Source organism: Schistocerca gregaria, chromosome 4 (genome assembly GCF_023897955.1).
Source record: "Schistocerca gregaria isolate iqSchGreg1 chromosome 4, iqSchGreg1.2, whole genome shotgun sequence".
Lineage (NCBI taxonomy): Eukaryota > Metazoa > Arthropoda > Insecta > Orthoptera > Acrididae > Schistocerca > Schistocerca gregaria.
The window spans coordinates 231,760,560-231,774,341 of NC_064923.1; the positions used below are offsets into that span (position 1 = coordinate 231,760,560).

At 41.9% G+C, this 13,782-nt stretch overlaps 1 protein-coding gene across 2 annotated transcripts; it reads right to left on the reverse strand.

Moving 5' to 3' along the window:
* Window positions 1-326: 326 nt before the first annotated feature.
* LOC126267203 (protein mono-ADP-ribosyltransferase PARP12-like) lies at window positions 327-5,141 on the reverse strand. 2 transcript variants are annotated; one of them, XM_049972174.1, is made up of 3 exons: window positions 3,490-5,141; window positions 3,023-3,133; window positions 327-1,431 (listed from the first exon to the last, which is right to left on the reverse strand). In XM_049972174.1, the coding sequence occupies exon 3, from the start codon at window positions 1,427-1,429 to the stop codon at window positions 509-511; it is 921 nt and encodes a 306-aa protein (XP_049828131.1). In that variant the 5' UTR covers window positions 1,430-1,431; window positions 3,023-3,133; window positions 3,490-5,141; the 3' UTR covers window positions 327-508. The 2 variants fall into 2 exon arrangements, with proteins under 2 accessions (XP_049828131.1, XP_049828130.1); XM_049972173.1 differs by having other exon boundaries at window positions 3,334-5,141.
* Window positions 5,142-13,782: the final 8,641 nt, after the last annotated feature.

Below are 13,782 nucleotides of genomic sequence, written 5' to 3' on the forward strand. Positions count from 1 at the left end.
CCAACATTCTCTCCACACCTTGCAGTTTAAAGTGTCTGTGTAACTGGGAATATGTGTATGCAGCAGAACAGATAGGTAACAAAAAATTTAAACTATTAGAAGGAAAAAAGTAAACAGCTCCTGCTACAGATTCATAATCCCAATAACTATGTTATGTGCTCTAGGATTTATAAATGTCAATATTTTCTGCAAGTCTTATCACACATGCAAACTAAACAAGATTCTCCTGATATTAATTACATAAAAAAATAACATAAAGCATGGAAGGAGACCACTGACAGCAAAGCAGCTGTCCACAACATGTTAAATATAATAAAAATTTAGTGTTCAATATAACAAACATGATTTATTTTTTTGAATGAGGCACTTTTACTTAAAGTATATTTCAAGAGCTTCATGCCGACAAAGTCTGTAAAACAACCGCAGTTCTTATGGAACATCGTATACATGATAAATTACATACTTGTCTCATTTTCTTACAAAAATTGTAAAAAAAAGTAAGTTCATTTTATAATGGCCAAAATCCATTTCCTTTATCCCTTCTTACGTACTGTCCTGTGTAATATACAACATACGAAGGATAAAACTCACAATCTGAGAATTTGACGATAACCTGACCATTGTGTTTAGTAGCAGTGTCGTACCTAAGACACCGTCCGTAATCAAATACAGGTGGTAGTACCATATCCTTGTTACCTACAATTTCCTTTGCAATTATAACTTTAGACACAAACATCATTCTTTGAGCGTTGCACTTGTCTGAATAATGACTGGCGTAACAAGAAATAGGTGTAAATGAAACACCTTTCCCAAAAATGTTGCCTACCGAATGTCCATGTTTCCTCCAGTCAAAGTTATTTTTGCAAATACTGTCCTTGTTTACCTCCTTGGTACCATGAAATAAATACTTTTCAGTAACATAACGGTATCTTGATTTCATTTCTTCTTTCTTGAGTAAATAGCAACCCAACAAGTACGGATTTTGAACCCTGTAAATTTTATGAACCATGAACTGTCTCTGTGTGGTACGCTTGAATAACCTAAATATTTCTTCATATTCCCAAGTACCGAAGGGCAACAAATATAGCTGAAACTCTGAGTTGGCATCCATGGGATCCCATTCAACAGTTAATTGTAAGACAGACTTGTGCAGAGTAGAGTCTGCAGTTTTCACTAGAGAATATCTTTGGTAATGTCCACTACCAACATACTGCGAATTCGACAATGTAGAATGGTTTGGTAAAGTACTTGCATAGTAGGAAAAACTGTTATATTTTTGTGAACTGGAAGGTAACACTCTCACATTGTAATTACTGGGTACAGATGGTTCATATCTCTTCTTTGCTTCAATATATGTTTGTGGTTTATAGGGTCTGATGGGTTCTCCATTGCTGGAGTCACTAGTGAACCAAGACAACACTGCACCCATTCCTGAAACACATTCACAGTTGATTATACTAAAATACTGGCAAAGAAAAATAAGTAATTACTGCTTGAGATTTAGAAACACCAGTCTTTTAATTCTACTATTCCATTGAGGACTTCCCATCGATTTATTCTATTACCAAGTAAAACAAACACACACATTTACTGTGACCCAACATGTTCCCAAAAACTTTTGTATGTTGTCACCCTATGAAAAACTTTTGTTTGTCACCCTCTGCTTCCTGGCTCTTCTGTCTTTTACTTCAGCTGTTTTATTTTGTAGACAACCTTAAAAAATGTTATAGGCTAGTGGAACTGAATTCAAAGATCAATTAATTACTCCAATTACAAGCCTGCCCTTCCCACTTTAACTTATACTGTAATATGAACATTTCTCTGGTATTTGCATCTGATAGTTTGTTTTACACAAAGCCATTTATAAATGTGCAGTGTAATACAAGAATTCATAGTAGGGCAACTGAAATTTTGTAGTCATATAAATATGATATACAAGATTTCTGCTGTGAAGAGTTGGGATGTATCACACCAGAATTATTTTAATACTGAACAATGGAAACTCCAGGTAGGAATATCAACAATGTAGAAAAAGACAGATTTCTACTTAGGGTAAAGAAGACAGTTAAGTTGCAGGCAGGAACAATTGAAAGACAAAGCTTTCAGCCACAGTCTTCATCAGCAAAAGGAAAACACACACCATCCATACACACAAAAGCAAGCACGCCTCAAGTACAAAAGACTGCTAACTACAGCACCTCCGGCTGAAATACTGGTCCAAGATGCTGTAGTTAGTAGCCATCTGTACATGAGGTGTGCTTGGTTTTGTATGTATGAATGGTGTGTCTCTCTTTTGTTGACTCCACATTACAGTTGTCTGTAGCACAAAAAGGGGTGTACAATGCTGCCACCAAAATTTTTGATAACTTTCCCAAAGATATAAAATGTTTGACGCAAAGCAAAGTTAAATTTAAAAACAAACTGGCAAAGTTTCTTCTTGACAATTTCTTCTATTCTGTTGAAGAGTTTCTAATTCCATAATGTTTAACTGGTGACATGTAGGAATTATTAACCCACAACAGTACTAAAATAAATTGTAGATGACAGGCATGGAGCCATGTTGACACATGAACGTGCAAAGTGATAGTAAAATGACTCCTTCCACATTATTACATGTCTCTTTATTGATCTTCTGGATAATTTTTGTTAAATATATGTAAACATGGTATTTAGAATATATGTATTATGATATGATACAATTTATATTTAATTGCTAAATGAAATTACTGTCAGATGTAGGTTGGAATTTGGAACTGTGTGTGTGTGTGTGTGTGTGTGTAACAAAATTTGTTGAAAATTGTGATGTGTTAGGCAAAATGAAAAAGCTACTATACTGAATGAAATATATTCACTTAGTTGCTACACTACTACACAGTGTTTAATTACTACTATAAATAATTTCTAACACTTCTATTTCATTGTTTAGAATATTTATCAATGACAATCAGATATGGTAAAGAGATGACATAGACAGAATAATAATTATGTTAGTAAAATAAGATGAAAACATATAAATACATACCGGTATTGTTTGCAGTGTGAGACCGCCAATTGCAAGAGTTTACGCGTGGTGCGTGTCAGGAGTACGGATTTGATATCAGTCTGAAGCTGATGCCTTGATCCACAGCATTTCCTGCAACACCACAGTAATAGGATCAGACTGTAGAACTCCCTACGCCCATGTTGCTCGTTTCATGTTTCACGTCTCCATACCGCAGTCTTTTTCTTTCCTTTTTTTTTTTTAATTCGTATCGTGATAACTTTTTTTACAACGCAATTTAGTGCAATATTATGCTGCCGAGAAATTTTCGGAATAGGTAGACATATACGCACCTCAGATACCGCAAATGAACAACATTGCTTCAAAAAATTGATAAATTTAGGAACCGGCACAGGAATTTCAGTAGATACGCCACTACTCGGTGCAGTATGCGGTGCACTGTGCAATGGTCGCTACACTTCTACAGTTCACGCCTCAACATTACTCACTTGCGACAACTGCTTTAAAAATTCAGATATCTACACAGAATTCACCAACTTCGACGTAACGCCAAACGTCGCTACTTTGAGTACGATACAGTTGCACTGCTGCATCTGGGTATCTCGGTAATTATCTTTACGTAACTAAGAAAAGTACTGGCGAAGCTTGCCAACATTAACACAACTGACATTCGTATGTTGGTAGCAATGAGTAGGCCACTCTTCTCATTGATTATTTATTAACTTTGTGATTGCGGACTAGTATAAGAGTGAGATTAACAACTTTTTTTCACGAGATTATCCCATGTGATATCACAGAAGGTTGGTAGTTTGCCTGCTGATTCACCGCGCGTGCACATCTAGGTGCACTCAGAGTGTGCTCATTACACGTCATTTTGACGTCAAACCGCCGTAAGCTTGCGTGACCGCGGCAACTCGTAGGCCCGGCGTCAAACGAATGAAACTATCCACTGCGGCCACCTCAGCTACGTGAATGTTTGTCGCTCATTCTCCGGGTTTGAGTGGTTTCACTTACCTTTTTTTTCAGCCTTTCCGGTTATATATGAAGCGAGGCTAGGGTTCATAGAGTTTTAAGAGACAAATAATTTTAAGAGACAAATAACGTATTTTGTTTCCACAAGGTGAATAAATAGTATATTGCCAAAAATATTGTTTCATTGGGGGGAAACGCTGTTTTATGTGTATACAATAAAGCCAGATTTTCCTAGGAACCTGAATTTTGCGCCGCGTAGTACGCAATGCATCAGTCATACAGGGTTTGTGTAAAAAGTAATGAGACTGAGTTTATGAATCAAAATGTATTGTAGATATCACTACAACCACTTAGTCGTCTTCAATGCATGAACCTTGAGAGTCGACAACAAGCTGGATGCGGGTTTTCCATGCTCCAAGCGCTGGCCGCTGGCGCGAGCGCTGAGTCTGGGAAGACCTTCAAAGCCCTCGTCGTCACAGATTGGACCTCCTCCAGCGTCCCATGACGGTGTCCTTTCAGAGAAGTTTTTAGTTTGAGGAACAAAACAAAGTCTGGCGGGGCCACATCGGGACTGTAGGGGGTGGGCAATCGTTGGAATTCATTGACCAGGTAGCCACCATGAAGCAGGTGTGACTCGGCACGTTGTCATGATGCAGCTTCCAATCATCGGCTGGCTTCACGCGATGGATCCAGGCTTTCAGTCTCTTGAGCACTTCGCAATAAAAAGCACTGGTGACAGTTTGGCCTTGGGGCACAAACTCATGAAGAACCACTCCCCTGACGTCGAAAAACACAATCAGCATGGCATTCACCTTCGATTTGCTCATGCGAGCCTGTTTTGGACGTGAGGATGCTGCGGTGTGCCATTCGGCACTCGTGCGCTTTGTCTCCGGATCGTACCGAAACACCCAGGTTTCGTCTCCAGTGACCATTTTATCTAAAAATTTCGGATCAGCTTCAGCGCTCTGGAGATTGGCAGGCGTCCACACGTGCTTGGTTTTGAACGTCTGACAAAATCTTCGGGATCAGCTTGGTGCAGACCTTCCTCATCGACAATTCTTTGGAGATGATGTTGTGCGCTGTCATTTGATCAAGTCCGCGGTCGTCTGCTAACATCCTGACACTCATCCGACGTCCATTATAATTATCCGGGCCGTTATGCCGTTGTCGGTTGATGAATACTGTGTCAGTTCCCAACGTTTCGTCTCCGACTGCGGGAGACATCTTCAAGGGGGTTCGTAGCTCGATGGAAGGTCTAGCACACCCACTGGCTCGCTACTGACCGCCGCTAAATTCCGTGTCCCCGCGCCCCGGGCCGCGGTGTGACGTCACGTGTTTTGAAAACGTCATCTCAGCGTCGAGCAACTCAGGTTCATCAGATATCTTTCGAGCCAGGGAACCACACTGTTAGTTTCGAGGAGACGCAAGTACTAGCGGCCACAAGCGGATATTATGAAAGGCTCTACAGGGAGGCAGTCGAAATCGCTAAACACCCTAATAATTTCAATCGATAGGAGGAGGGCGTGAAATTAAACGGTATATGGATGCCGGTGTTAAAGAAGATGTGTACCACCCGTCCACTACTGGGTGATGGCAACGGCGATCGACGGCGACGGACAGCGGCCAATTGCACTGACGTTTTCAAAACACGTGACGTCACACCGCGGCCCAGGAGCGCGCGGACACGGAATTTAGCGGCAGTCAGTAGCGAGCCAGTGGGTGTGTTAGACCTTCAATCGAGCTACGGACCCCCTTGAAGATGTCTCCCGCAGTCGGAGACGAAACGTTGGGAATTGACACAGAATTCATCAACCGACCACGGCATAACAGCCCACATAACTATAATGGACGTGATATTTCCGGCCGTGAATGTCTACATTTTAGTACTCATCCGACGGTCAGTATTCAATAAAGCGCGCACAGGGAAGAAGTTTTCGTCAGTTTTGCTGGATGACGGGCGTCCGGAGCGGTCCTCGTCCTCAACCCTGTCCCGGCTCTCTTTGAAGCTCTTCGCCCAAGTGAAAACCTGGCTTTTTGACAGGCAGCCATCGCCGTAGGCTTGCCGACACATATCCAACGTTTCCGTATCCGATTTTCCTAGTTTCACACAAAACTTGATGGCACAAGGTTGTTCGATCGTTTGCGACGTGTTCACTAAAGGCACGATGCTGCCGTAACAAGAGCGCGCAGGCAACTTAACACGCCACGAGTTTTCGGCCCGACACCCCCCACCACAAATCCCCCCGAGCGAGCGAGCGCTGCCAAGTACAGTTGCGTTAGCAAAAAATCAGTCTCATTACTTTTTATACGAACCCTGTCTTGCGTCGTCCACTCAAGAATGACAAATTAAACTGGAGTCGTTTTCTCACACAGCGAAATGTGTTGTGCCAGGCAATCCAACTGGCTGTGGATAGATCGATGATTTGGCGGATGGGATCAGAGAGGTGATAGCTTTGGAGAAAAGAGAACCACTTGTATGAATATCAAGAGCTTAGATGGAAACCCAGTTCTAAGCAAAGAAGGGAAAGCAGAAAGGTGGAAGGAGTATATAGAGGGTCTATACAAGGGCGACGTACTCGAGGACAACATTCTGGAAATGGAAGAGAATATAGATGAAAACGAAATGGGAGATACAATACTGCGTGAAGAGTTTGAGAGAGCACTGAAAGACCTGAGTCGAAACAAGGCCCCTGGAGATTACAACACTCCATTAGAACTGGAATCTAAAAAATTGTTTTGTGGTTTTCGTTATGTGTTACGGACTTGTAAAACGTTTATTTTTTTCACTGCAGTTCCTTCAAATAAAAAAATAATTAATATCTGCTACTGGTACAAGGAAACTACTTTCACGCTATATACTTCCCAGACGGCATGTGTGAACTGTAAAGCTAATGCGCTTGCAGTTTCATTTTCTGGGAAAACACAAATGCGCTCTGCTGCATTCCTGCCAACGCAAAATGCACTGTACTACTCGTGCGGTGAAAAATTCAGTTCGTAGGAAAACCCGGCACGAGGAACTCTGAACAGACCAGTACTGGACGAATCGCTTGATATTGAGCGGACGGCTGTTACTTATATTGATCACCCAACCCCACTTCTCCTTCCAAACACCACTGTTTTTACGTTTCTATTGAACTGCGTATAGTGTCGAATCTGTTCCAATTAATTGTGCAACAACGACATCACATAGAAAACTGTATCAAGTAGAAATACTTATATACACACAAGCGTTCCAGAACCTGCAAAAATCGGTGGAAATTAGCCTAATCATACTATCACGTATAAATGTTATCTGCATGTGAACATAGCACCAGTAAGAACTCACTGAATGGCAGTTTACTCCAACACACTTGCAGATATATCTAGCACTTGTCTCGTAAACTGCAGAAATTTTCTCTACAATACAAGCTTCTAAAATACAATGTCTCTAATTTTCCAACATATAAAAGTGCCTCATATCAATGTTGTTGTTGTTGTTGTTGTGGTATTCAGTCCTGAGACTGGTTTGATGCAGCTCTCCATGCTAATCTATCCTGTGCAAGCTCCTTCATCTCCCAGTACCTACTGCAACCTACATCCTTCTGAATCTGCTTAGTGTATTCATCTCTTGGACTCCCTCTACGATTTTTACACTCCAGGCTGCCCTCCAATGCTAAATTTGTGATCCCTTGATGCCTCAGGACATGTCCTACCAACCGATCCCTTCTTCTAGTCAAGCTGTGCCACAAACTTCTCTTCTCCCCAATCCAATTCAATACCTCCTTATTAGTTACGTGATCTACCCACCCAATCTTCAACTTTCTACTGTAGCACCAAATTTCGAAAGCTTCTATTCTCTTCTTGTCCAAACTGTTTATTGTCCATGTTTCACTTCCATACATGGCTACACTCCATACAAATACTTTCGGAAACGACTTCCTGACACTTAAATCTATACTCGTTGTTAACAAATTTCTCTTCTTCAGAGACGCTTTCCTTGCCATTGCCAGTCTACATTTTATATCCTATCTATTTCGACCACCATCAGTTATTTTGCTCCCCAAATAGCAAAACTCATTTACTACTTTAAGTGTCGCGTTTCCTAATCTAATTCCCTCGGCGTCACCCGACTGAATTCGACTACATTCCATTCATCATCCTCGTTTTGCTTTTGTTGATGTTCATCTTATATCCTTCTTTCAAGACACTATCCATTCCGTTCAACTGCTCTTCCAAGTCCTTTGCTGTCTCTGACAGAATTACAATTTCATTGGCGAACACCAAAGTTTTTATTTCTTCTTCCTGGATTTTAATACCTACTCCAATTTTTTCTTTTGTTTCCTTTACTGCTTGCTCAATATACAGATTGAATAACATCGGGGAGAGGCTACAACCCTGTCTCACTCCCTTCCCAACCACTGCTTCCCTTCCATGCCCCTCGACTCTTATAACTGCCATCTGGTATCAATATGACACAAATATTCATTTGTTGTACATTCATAGCTATGAAGAGGAACTGGTCCTCCTTTCGTATACTTCTCTTTGCATCCGTAGAAACGTCAATAATGCACCACAGCGGTTACTGAAGTCAACTGTATAGAAACGCAAGTAAAACAAGGCGAAGAGGCGTATTATTCATGTTGTAAAGAAACTTTATAATTTTTCTTGTTGATACATGTATAGACAATTATTCGACTCTCGTATCAAAGATTTATTTGAAAAGTATTTAACACTGACGGAAAAAAGAAGAATTACGACCTTCGTTTATTAGTTTTAGTAATAGTTACCTTTCGTTGTTGTCATGACTTGGTGATAGAACGTGTAAACGAAGTTCTCTGTAATTTCAGGCGAAATTATGCTAAATAATGAAAGCAACTTCTGAAACAATACGATTTTCTCATTTATGATACCATGGATCCCAGTTCCTGTAACTCTGGAAGATGATTGTTATTTTAATTTTGTATGGAGAATTTATATGGAGGCGACGAACTTCACGACGGCGTTGCTCAACAATAGAGGTACGTGAATGTGTTCATCTCTTTCCCTTCGTGGCCACCAAAGTCAGTTACAATAGTTAGGCCATATGTGCCGTGACATTCAGAACCTGCTATCTTTCTTTTCATTTAATTACGAAGTACGATTATTTTCTTTCTCAGATGAAAAAATTTAATCTAACCACAATTCTTTTTTACGCAGGCCACGGGGAATGAAAGTACTTAGAACGTACGTGCCTCTATCCCGGTCGTACGTTCGCATACAACGTAGTGTGTACCGACGTAACTATACTTATGACCCATTTCCCTTAGTATTGATTCTTAAACCACTCGCTCGTGAATACACGCGCCCTCTTATTTTGTGTAGTCTGTCGGGTGTATTCCTTAATAACGTTACTTTTATTATTTAGTGGCTTAGTTTCCACAACTGACTTTTGCCTCCACGCGAAATATTTATAACGCGATAGTCACACTAACTCTCATTTCAAAATTACGACACCGCCTGACTAAGTTTTTCACAATTTAACAGGGCGGTTACAATGGCGACCGAGTGCCATGACCTTTGTTTCACAAAAAAATTAGTGCAAATTTTAAGTTGAAATATTTAAGTAATTTTTTTTTTCATCTATCATTGTGACTATAACCAATTGTTTCTCTGTTACATTTTACGCCAGCTGCATACCAGACAATAAAATTATTACCGAAATCAATCCATAATATTCAGAAATATTTATCCTAAACATTTGGAAAAGAAGGAAGTTTTGGAATATTAAACCAACTACCAAGAAAAGCGACAGGCAAAAGGATGTTTTTGGAAGTTTGTGGTAAGTTCCTATGGGACCAAACTGCTGAGGTCATCGGTGACTAGGCTCACACACTACTTAACCTAACTTAACGCTAAGGACAACACACCCACCCATGCCCGATGGAAGACTTGAACCTCCGTCCGGGGAAGCCGCGCGAACCGGGCCAAACCGCCTAGGCCACTAGGTCGGGAAAAGAAAAGAGCAATAGCACTTTTACGCTTCTGGTTGATCGTAAATGTGGGATGGAATTGTGTTTTTGCGACTCCCACTGCGTAGCACGCCTTTTTTCAACATTTCTGTTTCAGATATTTTTTAAATGTATTATACATGAATGTATCGCAAGATTGCACGGGAGGTTCTGGATCGTCGGTCTATTGTTTGAGCAGAGAGATATTTTACTGCATTAATTTAAACGAACAGCGCTACGTCATCTGTGATTTGTTTACGTGTGATGTGAATTACTGCAACAGTGAAGCTTGGTTATACATCGACTAACGAGTACAGATAACGAAGGTGAAACTTAGGTCTCAATCTGACACAATGGATAGTTCATCGGACGACGAATCTGTTGTTCAGCCTTTAATAAATCCACGGTCGCAGCGAGTAGTGGTGCTGTGTCGCAAGCGGAAGGCGATAAAACGCTTACGCTGGAAACCTTACCAGACTCTGCACCAGACAGTTTAGCAGTTTTAGTGTGTTGTTGACACTTTGTAATTGTTATTTTTGAGCACTTTGTTTGGATTTGAGTCAAGTCTCATTCAGAAACAACTGACAGCGACAGTTATAACATTCCCACTACAGTCATAGAAATAAGTATTCATACAGTTGGTGGTGACAAACTACGATGGTGTGCTGGGATAGTAAATCATCCACAGCGCAGATGATGATGTAGCGTCAGATAACCATGTTCTTGGTAATGAAGCTTCCCGTATGCCATGAATCTATTCTGGAAAAATAAAATTTGTTACACTCCGCACGGTCTACGACAGAGCAAAATGTATTCATACAGCGGACTACTTTCAACCAAACGAGCGGCTGACGCAGCCCCGGAGTGCATGCCACACCTGTGTAGTCTTGTGGCGGCCGTGAAGCAACAGCACGTCGGACGTAGGCACTGTAGAACAGCAGAATGGGCCGCAAGGGGAAGGAAACGGCCATTGACGAACGAAACATCGTTGTCGCCCAATATCTTCAGCACAAGTCGTATGCCGAAATTGCCAACATCATAGGACGAAGCCGAGCGACTGTCAATCTATCATTAAGCGATATAAGGACAGACATGTAGTAATAAACAGTGAACGACACGGTCGTCCACAGAAGAAGTTGGTACCATTCTCAATCGTTCGGGTTACAGAGCCAGGGTCCCGAGAGGAAAGCCCTACATCAGCAAAAAGAACAGGAAGTGGCGGATGGAATTTGCGAAACAGCATGTATCCAAGACAGCACACTTCTGGGATACTGTATTGTTTAGTGATGAAAGCAAATTTAATATCGTGCACAATGACGGTAGGATCTTGGTCTGGAGAAGATCGAATACAGACTTCGACCGAAACAACATTCAACCCACGTTGAAGCACGGAGGTGGTGGAGTGATGGTATGGGGCTGTATGTCAGCCTCTGGTTTCGGAAAATTAGTGCTCGTGGAAGGTACCATGGACAGATTTGTGTATATGAACATTCTCAAACAGAACTTACAACAGAGCGTTGACGCCTTGGATCTTCCTAGAAATTATTGCTTCCAGCAGGACAATGATCCCAAACATACAGCGCGAATTGTCCGGCTGTGGTTGCTCTACAACACTCCAGACACTCTTAAAACACCAGCTCAGAGTCCGAACGTGAATCTCATCGAACGCTAGGGGAGTGAGCTGGAAACACGAGAGAGAAAACACGACATCCGTAGTAAGGCCTCTTTGAAAGAGGCTCTCCTTCGAAAATGGGATGGTATCACGTAGGAAGCTACAAGAAAATCAGTCCATTCTATGCCACGAAAGTTGCAAAAAGTAATGCAGCGGAAGGGTATGCATACGAAGTATTAAACAAGTTCTGGCTTTGTTAGAAATTTCATTTTCTGTTGGTGTATCAATACTTAATTACCAGCGCAGTAGAGAACTTGGCAGACGTTTTTGTATTTTGTTTTGTAAACGCTTGTTCATTCTCGTTCTATATACCAGCACAGCTGCATTGGCGACTGGCCAATGTGTATAGTGCATATAAAATTAGTGTTTTTGGTTTCGTATTGTCAATAAAGGCAGTTTACCTACTTTTCCACACTCTAGTGTATGAATACTTGTTTCCATTACTGTAGTTCGTGCAATACACTTTAGCTACTTTAGCTCCAAATAAGGTTTGTCAGTTTTTTGTGTATTATCTTAATATTAATATCCAACAACGAAGAAAAATAGAGAATGACGGAAAACTGAAAATAAGTTCTAGACGAAGCAGAAAGTATTGATTTAGACGACCATGAGGAGGCTCAACGTGGAGGCTGGCCGTGTGGCATCGCCCGCTCTGCCTGTGAGTGGACATGTGGCTGCTCCTTAAGCAAGGTCCGAGCAGGCACACGGGGGGAGGGGTTTATTAGTTATTGGGAGCTCCAACGTTAGGCGGCTGATGGAGCCCCTTGGGAAATAGCGGGAAGGTCGGGGAAGAAGGCCAGTGTTCACTCTGTCTGCTTGCCCGGGGGGCCTCATCCGAGATGTGGAGGAGGCCCTGCCGGCGGCGATAGAGAGCACTGGGTGCACCCGACTGCAAATTGTTGCTCATGTCGGCACCAATGACTCCTGCCGTCTGGGTTCAGAGGTCACCCTCAGTTCGTATAGGCGGTTGGCGGAATTGGTGAAGGCGGAAAGCCTTGCTCGCGGGGTGGAATCAGAGCTCACTATTTGTAGTATAGTTCCCAGAACCGATCGCAGTCCTCTGGTTTGGAGCCGAGTGGAAGACTTAAACCAGAGGCTCAGACGATTCTGCGGAGATCTGGGGTGCAAATTTCTCGACCTCTGCTATCGGGTGGAGAAATGTAGGGTCCCCCTGAATAGGTCAGGCGTGCACTACACGCCCGAAGCGGCTACAAGGGTAGCGGAGTACGTGGGGTGTGCACTTGTGGGTTTTTTAGGTTAGAGAATTCCCTCCCTAGGCCCAACAAGGCGCCACCTGAGACGCGGCAAGGTAGGAGTAGGCAAAATGCAGCAGGGGATAACAATATTAATCTGCTAATAGTAAACTGCAGGAGCGTCTATAGAAAGGTCCCAGAATTGCTCTCATTAATAAACGGTCACAACGCGTATACACTACTAGGGACAGAAAGTTGGCTGAAACCAGACGTAAACAGTATTGAAATTCTAAACTCAGATTGGAATATATACCGCAAAGACAGGCTGGACAGTGAAGGGGGAGGCGTGTTTATAGCGATAAGAAGTGCAATAGTATCGAAGGAAATTGACGGAGATCCGAAATGTGAAATAATTTGGGTGAAGGTCACGGTTAAAGCAGGCTCAGACATGGTAATTGGATATCTCTATAAGGCCCCTGGCTCAGCAGCTGTTGTGGCTGAGCACCTGAAGGATAATTTGGAAAATATTTCGGGTAGATTTCCCCACCATGTTATGGTTCAGGGTGGAGCTTTTAATTTGCCGGATATAGACTGGGAAACTCAAATGTCATAACGGGTGGCAGGGACAAAGAATCCATTGAAATTTTTTTAAGTGCTTTATCTGAAAACTACCTTGAGCAGTTAAACAGAGAACCGACTCGTGGCGATAACATATTAGACCTTCTGGTGACAAACAGACCCGAACTATTTGAAACAGTTAACACAGAACAGGGAATCAGCGATCATAAAGCGGTTACTGCATCGATGATTTCAGCCGTAAATAGAAATATTAAAAAAGGTAGGAAGATTTTTCTGTTTAGCAAAAGTGACAAAAAGCAGATTACAGAGTACCTGACGGCTCAACACAAAAGTTTTGTCTCAGGTACAAATAGTGTTGAGGATCAGTGAACAAAGTTCAAAACCATCGTACAATATGCG